The following is a 14,739-nucleotide window of genomic DNA, read 5'->3' on the forward strand; positions in this document are numbered from 1 at the left end:
ATTGCTCTGTATTTTGCTCCCTCTATTCTGTCTTCTACTGTAACAAGATGGGCAGTTTCTGCTGATGAAAAGCCTCACTGCATGATGCTCTACCAACACCATATTGCTTTGAACTTTGGCCAGTAAGCCATATCTTGGGCTCGTCTGACCACAAAACCTCTTCCCACACCTCAGCTGGGAAAGGAAGGAGAGGGAGTCAGAGTGTGGGGCGAATACACTGAATAGCAAGATGTAACATTGGAGTAGATGCGGAAATGATTTTACAAATGTGATAACAGCATCCTCGGGTGGCAGAAACAAAGAATGCTGCTGTATTTAAAGGAATACTGTCAAAACAAATCAGTTAACAGAGCTCCTCCAGCAGAATGCTGCATTGAAATCTGTTTTTCAAAAATGCTGATTTTTTTATTTTTAATTTTGAAATTTCACATGGAGGCACTCAAATTAATATATAGCAGACAAAATGTCCATGGGCAAAGACAAGTAACCAAGCTAGCCAAGTTCTTCATTTGATTTGTGCTCCAATAAACTTCAGTCACATTTTACTGCTAAGCTTTAAATTTGAGTGATATCACCCACTCCTCCAGTTACATGGGAGTAGGACAAACAATAGGTTACCTGAAAGCAGTTCTAATGTGCAGCGCTGGCTTCTTCTGCAAGCTCAGACTCAGGCACAATGTACTTACATACCAATATTACAGCTACTAAAATACATTTGTTGGTTTATGAATAAAGTTTTAAATGGTAGAGTGAATTATTTACTATGTGAACAGTATAATTTAGAAATAAAAAGTACACCATACAAATCATGACAGAATCTCTTTAAAGGGGCAGTATGCCACATTGTTTAACATGAGTGCAAGGTGCTGAACATACTTTTTGCCTATTGTTTAAAAATCTTATTTAAAAATCTTAGTTAAGATTTTCCACGTTTAGTTCATGGAAAGTAGATAATTAGATTTTTAGGGCACAGATAATCTCCTGGCATAACAGACTCCTGCGAACAAAACAGGCACAACAAAGGGTGAAGAAAGGTGGACCGTACTACTTACCTTGCAATTACCAAACAATGAGCACCTTCAGTGTTTCAGTTTAGCTCAAGAAATAAAAACAATAGATTGTTTTATGCTTGAAATACTATGTTCAGCTCAAGCCCTATCGGACTCATAATGCCCATTTTATTTTTCTGTAGTCTGGAACTAACCAACACTCTCGGAACTATTTAAACACAGGAAAATAACAACTTGGCCATCAAAGGTCACTGATTGATGTTAGAATTAACATGGTTAAGAAAAATCTTGGTTCTATTACAGCTGCATAATTTCTCAGCATACAGTAAATCACCTCTACAAACTTTTGCCAGTAATTACCCATAGTCCTCCAGCAGATGGACAACCTTTAGCCCTTTAGTCCATAATACAAAAATGCTCAGATGAAGGAATGCAAAATTTAAATAGTATTTATTTAGGTTTGACAACAACACAATCTGTCAGAGAGAAAAATAACGGCGGTTCGGGAAAATCTGCACCAAGGCTTCCTCCGAGCAAATCATTATAAATCTTGGAAGTCAGCCCTGTGTAGGACGTTTGCTTGCAGTTCAGTCCCAGATGGTTTACTTCAGCCAGATCATTTTGTCCCCAATATCTGCATTGTAGCCCTTTGCATATTTCCTTCCGGGTAGCTGTGCAGAAAAAAGAAGAAACACAGGGAATGTCAGAAAATGTATTTTTGTATGAGCTAGATCAACATACATATGGTTATATCTGTACACTTATAGGTGGCTTGTGTCACAAGACTGCTGAACACGCTCATAGGTAAAAGTATTTGTTTGAAATAACAATGACCCCCTGGATCCCAAGTCTACAGACACATTTACCCTACCCTTGCAGGAAACGATTCTTACCGATCGGTACTGGTAATAGGCTGAATCATACTCTGATGCACCAATTGTGATTTCTGGGATGTATCTGGGCACAGTTATCAGACTGGCAACTTTGTCTTTGTCCTCCACGCTGAAAAAAAATATATGGACACAGTTAAATGGATTATAATAGTCAATAGTAATACAAGAAATACAAGGAATGTGTCACACAAGTTCATAGGCACCTCCCAATGATTACAGTCAATCTATTACCTGGCCGGCACTGGCTGTGCATGCTCTAGCATTATCTAAGAAAGTGGCCTGGAGAAGAACATTATGATGTTAGTGCAGTGCTCCTCACACAGTACCCTGGTGGTTTTTGGTAGAAAAGAAGCACCAGCCCAGGGCAACAGGTAAACATCTGGCATCCCTGGGGAGCCTAACAACTTGGCACCCATTTCATGAAGGGATGTGAAAGAAATAATTCCTGTTTTTTCTGCTGCTCTGCTTGCCTTACTGATACCTGAAGAGTTGCATCAATGCCACTATAGGTCCAGTCAGGGGATCTAATACAGAACAAGCATAGTGATGTGTGGGTCGATATTTTTGTCCTACCCTATCCCACCCACTCCCAACCTGACCCGGCAAGGCACCTGTATTTATAAACCTGCGCCTGACCCGTCCATCCATGATGTTACAATGGCAGCAGGACAGGCAGGTGTGTGCCAATAAATACAGACAGCCAGAGGCAGAAGCCTGGCAGAGTAAGGTCGCAGGCGGGGAGGACTCAGCCCAAACTTGCTTTTCACTAGGTGGAAAAAAAAATTGATTTTAGGGATTTTATTGCATTTTGCATTGTTCTTTGTTACTTGTCTTTGCCCATGGAAATTTTGTCTGCTATATATCAATTTGAGTGCCGCTGTACACCACAGTTTGGTAAATCTATGCATATTTGTCATCAAACTGTTCAGTAGACCCTTGGCATTCATATTTAGAGTGTTTTAAATTGAAAAATATATGGTTTTAAATTGAGAAATTTATGGTTTTCTAGGGTCTCCGTACTGTTAGGGGGTCTTATGGCACATAATACACATACCAGGTGCAAAAATTGCACCAGCCAGAGCCGTCAGATGTAAAAAATTCATATGCACTATTTTTGAGTGCCTCTGTACACCATACAGTTTGGTAAATCTATGCATAATGGGCATCAAACTGTTCAGTAGACCAGTGTTTTTCAACCTTTTTTGGGCAAAGGCACACTTGTTTCATGAAAAAAATCACGAGGCACACCACCATTAGAAAATGTTAAAAAATTTAACTCTGTGCCCAGCAGCAGTGCCCCCCTAGTACATTGGTGCCCAGCAGCAGTGCCCCCTAGTACATTGGTGCCAAGAGCAGTGCCCCCCTAGTACATTGGTGCCCAGCAGCAGTGCCCCCCTAGTACATTGGTGCCAAGAGCAGTGCCCCCCTAGTACATTGGTGCCCAGCAGCAGTGCCCCCCTAGTACATTGGTGCCAAGAGCAGTGCCCCCCTAGTACATTGGTGCCCTGCCTACGGCACACCAGGCAACATCTCGCGGCACACTAGTGTGCCGCGGAACAGTGGTTGAAAAACACTGCAGTAGACCCCTGGCGTTCATATTTAGAATGTTTTATGTTGATATATTACAAAATGTAGGGGTACATAATGGGGCAAAATGCAAGCTTTGTGACGGTTTTCAGAAATTTCATAAAAACCCTTATGTTTAGCATAACTTTGTAGTTTGCAGTAGAAAGAAGTTTTTACCCATTTTTGTTTTGTCAGAATGTGTACTTTCGGAAAGTGTATGATTTTCTATGATCTCCGTACTGTTAGGGGGTCTTATGGCACATAATACATATACTGGGAGCTTATATTGCAGCGTATGCACAAACTTCCTTTTGGGGTCTCTAAATGCCAGAGACTTTTGTAATCCTATGCACCATGGGCATCAATCTGTTCAGTGGACCCTTGGCTTTCATAGTTAGGATGTGTTCTCTTTTTTTTTGGCTTTGGAGTCTAAAGTATGCCGTATTCTGCTGTAATGCTTTGAAAATTTGGTAATTTACTGCTGGGAGTTTTTGATCTATAGAAGTCAGAAATCTCCATAAAACTATACATATCAGGTATTGGTGACAAATCAGCAGACATGAGACTTTCCAAATCAGTTGAATTTTTGTCCATAAAATAAGATATGTTTCTGTATAAATCCCTATACCATGAAAAATATAATTTTTTCTTTTTATTTTTGTATTTGGAATTCTAAATCTTGTTCCATAAGTGGAAATACACAAACTCTCAGCCAGATTTGGGAAAAAAAAAAAAAAGATATATAGTTTTCCTACCTAAACTAAACCACCCCCCCTAGTAAATGCCCCTAAAATGAGAGAGCACAGAATGTTTACAAAATGTCTGGCACTGGGGGGAACCGAAATGTGAAATTCTGCTGGCACTTAAAGGGTTAAATCAGTATCCTTTTGTTTCTGAATTCTTTTAAGATAATAATGCAGTGAAATTTGTATTTCCAAGGACTAGAACTACAGTAAACAGATGTTTAGATTGGTTGGCACATAGTGGATCATTCAGGGTTGGGAAATCTGTAGGTACATTCAGGTTACAGAATTACAGAATGGTGCTCTAAATAGGGAACTTGTTACCTTAAATCCAACTGGGTCATGTCTGGGATGTGCCTTAATGTTAGGGGACATACTATAAGCCTCTGATGACATGCATATAAAAAGTCTGAAACATGGCAGAATGTTCCCAGTGTTCTAGAAAGCAATTACTACATTTTGCACATTTGAACAATCTTGCTCATCTATACTGGGACTAATAATTCTGGCATGGCATCTGTGTATTGGGAATGGGACTCTGTTCTCAAAGACAGATTTCAAGCAAGCGGCTGGGGAACACATAGGTGAGCCCATGACAATTCTGGCTGTTAAATAGCTATCCACAAGTCTATAATGCCCACCAAGCTGTCCAAAATGACTTTCTTTTGATTAGTCCTGCTTGGATGAGCGCTTGAACATGCATAGTATCCAAGGCTACTGTGATACTAAAATCTACAGTTAGTAATGATGTTGGTATATATGGTTCATGTATGCAAGTGTATAGGTAGGTCAGTATAGGTTGCGTGTGTTTGGTTTACTTGGAATGGTTGAACTTGATGGGCTCTGGTCTTTTTTCAACCCTATGTAACTATGTAGGTCAGTAATGACTAGGAAAAGTAATAAGCCCACAAGTAGTTGGAATATGCCTGCTCAGGTTTAGATTCACTTATAAGGCCATAGTCCAAGTCTGTTGCTGGTAATAATATATAATAAAATAATTAGAATGTCTAGGACTGTACCCTACCAAGCACCATGTGCAGTACAGTTTAAAGAGTTGGATAGACAAATATAAAACATTTCTCATAAAGGAAGCAAATGTAATTCTAATTAACTTTCCAATATACATTACTAATATCAATGACAAATCTAATTAAAAGAAGATGTAAATACAAGTTATTTGTAGATTGTGTCACTGAAGCGATGGACTACATCAAACTACTTACTCTGGTCATTTGTGCAAACACAGATTTCACTACGTTTGGCATAATCACAGGTACAATACACATTCAAAACAATCTTTCTGCTTCAAAAGTATGTGATTGAATCCCATTTACTGCTGGCCCACCCCTGTATCTCTCTTAGAATGGAGAGACCATCCCACACAGACAGCAGCGCTATACAGTATTGATACCATGAAATCTGTGTATGTATTCAGAGCACAGCATTAAATTCTAAATGCTCGAGGAATAATCCACACTTACAACATGCGCAAATGATGAAAGGTTACGTCAGTTTGCTCTGTCCATGGGCCCTTGTCAAACTTCATGTATTCAATGTCTTCAACTACCTAGAGAGAAACCAGGCAGAAAGAGTCACATCAAAGACTAAATGCTGGGCACTGCTGCATAACTTTTTTTTATCTCTATAAACTAAGAGAAATGACTTGTCTAACAGAACCAACAAATTTAGCACCTTTCCTATACCTGCAAAAGTAGTGCCACTTGCCATTCCCCCATTGAGATCATACACAGCTATTGCACATGCAAACAAAAATGAGTAAGACACGCCATGTGCAGATAAAAGGTAATACACACAAATATTTAGCAGATATTGACATGACCAACTTAACAAAACAGTATTAAACTATTTAATATGTGTTTTTTCTAAAGATGCACCAAAATCACTAATTTAGTATTTGGCCAAATCCCCGAATCCTTGGGTATGGATTTGCCCAAATGTTAAACCGAATTAGAACCCGGAAGCAGAAGCTACCAAAGAGTCTGTCGGAAGTGCCAGGGCGCATCTGCCTTGGACAGATCCAAATCCTGCTAAAAATGGCTTTGATTCTTCTGAACCCAGGATTCAGCGCATCACTAGTTTTTTTCTCTGCAGCTTTTCTCTAGCAAAGCTTCAGGCTTCTGCAGTTGTTGTTTTTTATGGATTAAATAAATTTTGAAACTTTTTATCAACATTACAAAGCTGCTTCTTGAAAACTTTTTTTGACGCATAAGGGATCCCAGATGTGCCTGCCTGTTGTTTGTTCCAGTATATTCCTGCATGACTCCCCAAGCTGAAGGTCTGGGGCATGAGCACCTGGACCCACCTAAGTAGGGGGCAAGATTCCACTTTATTACGATGATTTTGTCAGTCTGTAATATTTGTATAATGGTTCATTAGTAGCCCATAGCAACCAATCTGTGATTAGGTTTTCCAGCCAGCTGCAGGAGGCCAATGAAAACTAACCCATGGCAACCAATTTAGAAGTTTCTGTTAAGGTGCAAATTTGTACAGTGTTTATAAATGACCACCAATGGGAGTTACCAAATAGAAGCTGTTATGGATTGAAACACTCCCTGCCTGTGTAAATGTGATACACAGACTGCAATGGGGGGGCAGATGGAGGGGGAATTTCTGCAGGGATTCAGATCACCGCTGTAATCCACACGTTATCTTACACTGACTGAAAGTAAGACTAAAACTAAAAACAATTTCTGTTCTTTATTAGGTTATTAAATGAATGAATAGACATGTGTCCAGCTTAGCACATTTTGGACAGAAAATACAGTCTCGCCTTACCTTCTCTACATCCTGCACCTCATTCCCAGAGTACTTCAGAACCTCTGATTTCTCACTGGAGAACAGAAGAGACTGTCAGAATGAAACAGGTAAAATGCACAATAAGGGAAACAGGAGAAATACTAAAACACTTCTCCACTTTGCTCACCTAATCTGTGGCAGGAAAGAGTCTTTATAGGTATCTTCAATACTCTGAAGGTAAGGCAAGGCAGCTTTCTTCTCAGAAGTCTACCATGAAACAAGAAAGAACAAAAGATACAATATACAGTTACACATGCTTATACAACTATTTCAATGGGACATAAAGAAAAACCTCAATATATTAATAATGTGCATAAATTAAAACTCACACACTTAAAGTGGTGATTCACATTGCAGGTTTACTTTTAGTTTGTTATAGAATGGCCTATTTTTAGCAACTTTTCAGTTGTTATTTTTTTTTATATAGTTTTTTAATTATTTGCTTTCCTCTTGTGATTTTTTTCCAGTTTTCATATGTGGGTCACTGACCCAAACATCCAGCAGCTATGTGAAGCTACAATTTTATTGTCATTGTTACTTTTTGTTCCAGGCATGGGACCTTTTATCCAGTATGCTAGGGACCTGGTGCCTTCTGGATAAGGGATCTGTCTGTAATCTGAATCTTAATGCTTTAGGTCTACTAAAAGCTCTAAACAAACAGAGTGGGAAAGTTTTACCATCAATAAGGATTAATTATATCTTAATGAGGAAGAAGTAGAGAAAATGAAAATATGTTCAGAATACAGTCTATATGGGAAGGCCTTCTCCTAATTTGGAGTTTTCTGAATAACGGGTTTCCTAAATAAGGATCCCATACTATTTAGGCTCTCCTCTATTCCCTATTTCAAAACCATCTGGTTGCTATGTAAATTGGACCCTAGCAACCACATAGCTGCCAATATTCCAAACTGGAGAGCTGCTGAATAAAAAGTTAAATAATTCAAAAACCGTAAATAATAAAAAATGAAGACCAACTGCACTCTCTACCTACATCATACTAAAAGGTAATTTAAAGAACACAGCTAAGTGCCCCCAAACATGCAGGGGGTCAAGCTGTGAATCTCTCCATGTCAGTAAACTCCCACATTCTTACTAGCACAGATGGTAGTGAGTGAGAAATAAGAACAAAGCAAAAAGGAATGTGACAATGAATCTCTCTATTGTGCCCTCCAATTAGGTGGTGATGGGAAGACTGTGCTATCAACCAATGAGACACAGGGAAACAAAGACTGGATTAACAGGAAGTATAAGGAAGGGGCATTGCCAACTGAATTTTGAGAAAAGAAACCAACATATATTACAAATATAGGTGTTCCATGTTCAGAGTTTTAATGCCCCATTTAAAAGGCGGAAATCCTACAGAGAGGCAAAAAGTAAGCAACAGGGATGGAAACACTGACTGTAATGATGAATACTATATAGAGGTATTTACATGTCCTTTCTCCAAGATTTTCTTGTGCACTTCAGCAGCAGGAACATCCACATAGATAACCAGGTGGGGAGGCAAAAACTCATCTATACTGTTGCCCTTAATTTCATTGTAATGATCAATACCTACGAGAAAATCAAGCCAACATAATTATATAGTTTAGTAAAACGGAGGCAAGAATTGTATATGATAAATTAAAAAAAAAAAAAAACAAAACAAAAAAAACGACAACAACTTTATACAAATATCTACAATTTTTGTACTCACAAAAAATCTAAATCCACCACAAAAATGTTCTGAATACTAAAATACAAAATACAAATCTTAATGTACAAATGGTTTGCAAGGCTGCAAGCAGTTTTTAGCACTTAATGGGTCAAAAACCTGGATTTAAGCTACTGCTAAAATGTATGAAATATGTACGGGCAGAAGTGTTCTCAGCATGAGCATTTTGCACTTCTGCCCAGAATCTAAATAAATAACCCCTATAGTTTTCAAACTGTAATTTGGCTCTTTTAGGAGTCCTCCTACTGGAGGATTTCTGGTTAATAAACTTCTGAAAAAAAGGAAATTATTTTAACAATGTCTGATTTTTGCGCATGGTAAAATGCTGCTTGAGACAAAGTTTTCACCTTGTTTCATGACAAGAATACCCTTGATCCACAGTACATTCTTTAACATGTATAAAATCAGTGTGTGAGTAAAAGCGTGTTCCACAATTTAGAACTTTACTTACACTGCTTTCGGATGTACCCATTCTTATACATGGCTTCTAGGAAGACAAAGTCACTAAATGGAGAACGTTCCAGTACTGCTCCCTGCCCTGAGAAAAAGAAGTTAGAGTTAAAAACCGGTGAACAGGTATTCCTATTAAGTTATTTATAAAGCTGCAACATGTTCTGCAGTGCTGTACAACAGAAGGTTGTATACATCAAAAATACAAATTACATACAAATACTGATGAATACAGGATGTAGAGATTCCCCACAGATTTCCCCCTACTAAATAAATCTCATTTCACACCTACAGTATATAATTACATGAAAAGAAAAAAAGTTTTAACTACAAAGCTTTTAACAGTAAACTGTTACATTTTATGTAAACATTTTATGTAAACATTTTATTCCAAATTTCTGATTGGTCTTATAATAGCAGATCAAGCAATGCAATTTGTAGGAAACTCTAAAGGGGTCATTACCCTGGGCAGAAATACAAGGGCTCATCTTTTAAGCTTCACATCTCAGGGGAATAGCCGCACTGTACACTTGCTCAAGGTAAAAAGAAAAATCTGGGGCAAGGAGCACAGCACAAGGCAGGAATAAGGATAGGGTCCTGTTGTGACCTACATCCTGTCCCGCTCCCTAACTTGTGCATCTGACTGAGAGTTAAGGGGACAGAAGGGGAGCTGTCTACATGCCACCCCGTCTAACCCTGTTGAATCGAGCGCTGATCAACACAGTCAGTTCTCTATTTCAGGGAGGAGCCACAGGTCTCCTTGATCCAAAATAGAGTGCAGAGACTGGCAGCAATACAGTAGCAAAGGAACCCCATATCCCTATGAATATATAATGCAGTTATTGCAATACCTGTACTCAGAAGGTGTTCCAATGCATCAGAATACTGCATGAGGCGCACACTATACATCCAGTACTGCAAACGATATGAGTTTCCATCAGGACATTTTGGGTCATTGTAAAATTTGTCCAGGCTGCAATTTCCACTAAACTTTGATGGCAGGATACTTCCATCCCCAGTTGTCTTGTCTAAGTAATGTTCATCTGCTTCAGGGAAATATCGCATACCTGGGGAAAACAGCAAAGCATCCAGAACAGCTCAGTTACAGCCCATTCATCTTATTTTGTCATGGCAATGAGTTACTTAAAGTCTAAAAATGTTTTTAACTTTATCATGTAACTCCAGGTAAGAGATCCCTTATCCGGAAACTCGTTATCCAGAGAGTTCCGAATTACGGAAAGGGTATCTCCCATAGACTCCATTATAAGAAAATAATTCTAATTTTTGAAAATTATTTCCTTTTTCTCTGTAATAATAAAACAGTTCCTTTTATTTGATCCCAACTAAGATATAATTAATCCTTATTGAAGGCAAAACAATCCTACTGGGTTTAAATGATGTTTAAATGACTTTTTAGTAGAAATAAGGCATGGAGATCCAAATTTCGGAAAAAACCCTTATCCGGAAAGCCCCGGATCCAAAGCATTCTGGATAACAGGTGCTATACCTGTACAACAAAAGAAAAGTCAAAGAGCTTGGGACAGTCCAAAATAATCAGGGAAAATTTAATTAATTAATTATACCAGAATATGATTTCAGAGCCTAAGGGGGTTGGTTGCTGGGTAAATTATCTCAGATATTTAAGCCATTGGCACAGGCGGACTTTGCATGTGACCATTTTCTGGTCCAAATGCACCGGTTACTATTACATTGAATTTAATGACAGGCCAAAAAGCCATGACTGATCACTACTCTGCCAGTGACAAATGCTAGGGGAGCATATGGCCCATATGCCTTATAATGTTCCTCTTTTTGAGACTCCTACTTTTTCGTAACTTCTTTCCAGCCTTTTCTTTGCCCACCTTCCCAAACATGACCCTAACCCACTCCTTCCCCTCAGACAAACATATGAATTTGAAAAAGGCGTTCTTCCAGATAAAAAGCAAAGGAATACTCACATATCTGAGAAATATTGTCATGTAATGTAAGTTCTGTGATTTTACATGATAATGTACCTATATGTGCATTTTTTTCATTTCAACTCAGCAGAGGAAGAAATATGAAAATGACACATAAAATCAGAATTGCAGGACAGTAAATCTTATGCAAAAGAATTTTCCCTTTAATCTCACCAAGTCTGTCTGCTAGTTTCTTCGCTAGTTGCCCCTTGCCAGATGCCAAGTTTCCATCCACTGTAATAATCTTGCTGTTTGCTCCAAACCGTTTGGTGGTTCTTTCACCCAATACATACGCCCAGTAGCCATAAAGCAGATTGTGCCTGGAGCTGATATGGATCTGGGCCTGTTTTCAGTTAAAAAAAAATATCAATGTGAGAATTAAAAACTCTTTAAAACCTTCCATGAATGGTACATATAAAAGGTAATACATAAAAGATCAAAACACACTCTAATCTGCTATTACTGCCCATGTGCTGTGATTTTTTAGGCAAAAAACAAAATATCTATCACTGCTCTGTATAATCCCATCTCTACATTCCTAATGTCTGGATTGGTTTCCTTTTTTATAATACTTCTTTTTGACATTTCTGCATTAACAAACATCTGCAGAACAGAGACCTACACTGAGATAAGCATTTATTCCCTGTCAGTATGTAGGCATACCATGTTATCCTCTGCATTAATGATTTAAAAAATGTGTAGTTACCCCCTTAAGGGTGCCCAGAGCAATGACTAAAAGGACCCCTGCCTAAATAATAGTGAGATTTGAGGACACTGCCTATTTGCTATCCTAGATGCCCCCTGAAAACACAGCTTGAAGATCAATTATGGTAAGATCTGGGGTGAACCCACTAATACAGTGGGTCACTGAATCTTCACAGTTCAGAAAAAAATGGAATTACAAACTGTATTTGGAAGATGTGTTGTGGATACAGACAGAGTTACAGAGATACATGCCAATCTGATAAATCATCCCTACTTAAAATAGAAAGAAAGGTAAAAACTAAGCAAGCTTTATCAGAAAGGTCTATGTAAATACAGCCGTAAGCACTAACAGCACAGAGTTCTCTGTCAAAAGTTTTGTTGTGTCTGTTTTCCTGTGCCAGAGACACACAGCTCTCTCCTGCTCCCCCCTCCCTCAAGAATGCTAAGAAATCCTTTCCCCCCTTAGGAATGTGGATCTGAGCCAATCGGCAGGAAGCTGACTCATAGTCTTACAAACTGAGCATGTACACCGGTCTTGCTCTTGGTGTAGGAGCAAGGCATTATGGGAACTTTCTTTACACAGCTCAGCGGTTTTTCTTCCTGTTTGGCTTCTGATTATCTGAACAGGAGAAATATGGGGAAACTTAAGAGCACTATTGAGACAACTGAAGGTATGCCTGCAGCTTGAGATTAACTCTTTACTATCCTTTCCTTCTCCTTTAAGTAGAACAAAATTACATGCCACTTGTGTCAATTTAAGCACCTCTTATGGACTAAAATTGCTGACCCTCTACCCCAGTCTGGCACTCATCTTAAAAAAAAAAACAAAACCCCACACATACAAGCCCAAGGCTTTTTTCTTGCAGAGCACCACACCTCTATGTTTGTCCCTTAAACCAAAATAAGCTGGGTGAGTGAAATCTGATAAAACACTGTACAGTTTATGTACCTGTCTAGGGCAGCATAAGCGATTCCTGAGAAAAGTGTAAGCCCCAGGCTGGGGCATTTTTTTAGTCGCTAGGAAAGGCCCAACATATTGGTTCTCTCTAGGGCTAGGCTGTCATTTGTACGCCATATAAACAATAAATTGGAAGACATTTCTTTCAATTTATTTCTGACGAGATGTTTAGAGGCAAAATACCTGATTTTCCCAATCAGCAACAAATGAGTCAAGTAATCAAGTACACTAATAGATGTTTAGTGTTAGGGCTGTGACAGACGGGGAGATTAGTCACCGGTTCTAGGGTCAATGGCCCTGCCAGTCTTCACTGTCCCAAACAGCCCACATGCACAAAATTCTAGATTTTCACTCAAGTGCACATGCGCCCTATTCAGGACAAGATCACTGGCAGACATAATTATATAAACACAAAAATAAATAATGTGTATAAAGTAACACTGTTAAAAAAAAAAACCCAAAAAACTTTCTCCTGGGCCAGCTGCCCTAGTAAGATTCAAAAGACCACCTCAATATGAATTCTACTGGATCTGTACAATCTTGCTTTATGTTCTTTGTTCCTGCTGGAGGTGCCACAATACAGGTATAAGATCTGTTATGCAAAAACTCATTATCCAGAACCTCCCCCCATTTGAAAATTGGAAAAAGTCAGAAGAAGAAAGCAAATCATTTAAATTCTATAAGAAATAAATAATGAAGACCAATTGAAAAGTTGACCAATTTATCTGCTTCAGAATACCTAAGCACAAACTGCAGAACTGGGCAGGGGATTGGCAGCTGCTATATTTGGCTGCTCATCCTGCTAGGGGCTCCACAGCAGTGATCACCATGCTGGGGCGTGCACACTAAAGGGGCTATGTAATAAAAGGCACTAACCAATAGAAAGTTTGCTTATAAACAGGTGACCAGTAAATTCCACATGCTGATTGGTTGCTATTAGTTACTCTTTCTGGGCAAACTTTGTTACATAACCCCTAAAAGTCTAAAACATGCTTTTCTGTGCTCTTCCTGCACCAGATTACCTCCAGAATTGTGTGAGGAGCCCCTCAAGGGCAAAAAGCATAAACAAGAATGCACTGCCTATATTATAGCCACAGTAGCAATTGAGTTATTAGAGTTCATACAAGTTCATGCTGTAAGTATCTTATGAATTAATTTGTGTTATCTGGCCGCTACTACATAAAATGAATACATAACTTTTATTTACAAATAATTACAATTAAACCACATGATTTATAAAAGCAATTAAAACCAACTGCATATCAGGTAATATGGGCAGTAAGAAAAGAGGGGGGTCAGGTATTGCTAAGAGTCTCCCACACTCATTACTTTATCCTCCTTCCCATACAGTTATAAGACACAGCCCATGAGTGCTACCAGTGAGAGCAGGGCTGCTAATGGGAGGGTAATGGGAGGGTAATGGTGCTACACGTATCTGTCGCGGCTATTCTGAAGCAGTGACACCTTTGGGAGTCTGGTGATGCTGATAGGGAGTCTGACAAGTGCAGAGGTTCTTTTGTAAGAAAAAAAAAAAAAAAAAAGAAAAGTAAGTTTACATCTCCTTTTAGCTGTAATGAGTCTGTGAAACACTGAGACCTTGAAATATTACACAGCTGCTGGAACTATTGAACCTACACAGATTGGGTTTATTTCTTCACGTACGTTCCATTCAGCCAATTATTAGTGTGCGTACATATCATCTTACCATTGTGCATGCATGCTAACCCAGATACGGTGTAACACCATTAACATAGCATTACCAGCCCTGCACTAACTATGGATAGAAACCGGCCATAAAAGCAAATCCTTCCCGCTCCCAGCAGGCGCAGCCAGCCTTGCTTACCCGGCTTCCGGAGCATATTTTCCCTGTCAGCCTAAGGCCTCGGGACGCTGTACTTGAAAACATGTCCCCGTCCTTCCAGTGA

General features: G+C 39.0%; 1 protein-coding gene across 1 annotated transcript; it reads right to left on the minus strand.

Annotated features, from left to right (window-relative positions):
• Positions 1 to 1,441: 1,441 nt before the first annotated feature.
• On the minus strand, positions 1,442 to 14,731 carry ndufa10 (NADH:ubiquinone oxidoreductase subunit A10). Its single transcript, NM_001083348.1, has 10 exons — positions 14,658 to 14,731; positions 11,326 to 11,494; positions 10,045 to 10,260; positions 9,195 to 9,281; positions 8,462 to 8,583; positions 7,157 to 7,236; positions 7,009 to 7,063; positions 5,694 to 5,779; positions 1,904 to 2,012; positions 1,442 to 1,681 (listed from the first exon to the last, which is right to left on the minus strand). The coding sequence occupies exons 1-10, from the start codon at positions 14,718 to 14,720 to the stop codon at positions 1,613 to 1,615; spliced, it is 1,056 nt and encodes a 351-aa protein (NP_001076817.1). The 5' UTR covers positions 14,721 to 14,731; the 3' UTR covers positions 1,442 to 1,612.
• Between the last annotated feature and the right edge of the window lie 8 nt (positions 14,732 to 14,739).

Source organism: Xenopus tropicalis, chromosome 9 (assembly GCF_000004195.4).
Source record: "Xenopus tropicalis strain Nigerian chromosome 9, UCB_Xtro_10.0, whole genome shotgun sequence".
In the NCBI taxonomy this organism is placed as follows: Eukaryota; Metazoa; Chordata; class Amphibia; order Anura; family Pipidae; genus Xenopus; species Xenopus tropicalis.

What these genes read in the sequence shown, in the direction of transcription:
- ndufa10 (NM_001083348.1), bottom strand. Translation starts at nt 14,720, where the DNA reads ATGTTTTCAAGTACAGCGTCCCGAGGCCTTAGGCTGACAGGGAAAATA. An exon ending in TTTCATCATTTGCGCATGTT is followed by an intron (nt 2,013 to 5,693) that starts GTAAGTGTGGAT and finishes ATTTTTTTTCAG; the next exon opens with CGTGGAGGACAAAGACAAAG. An exon ending in CCTATTACCAGTACCGATCG is followed by an intron (nt 1,682 to 1,903) that starts GTAAGAATCGTT and finishes TTTTCTGCACAG; the next exon opens with CTACCCGGAAGGAAATATGC.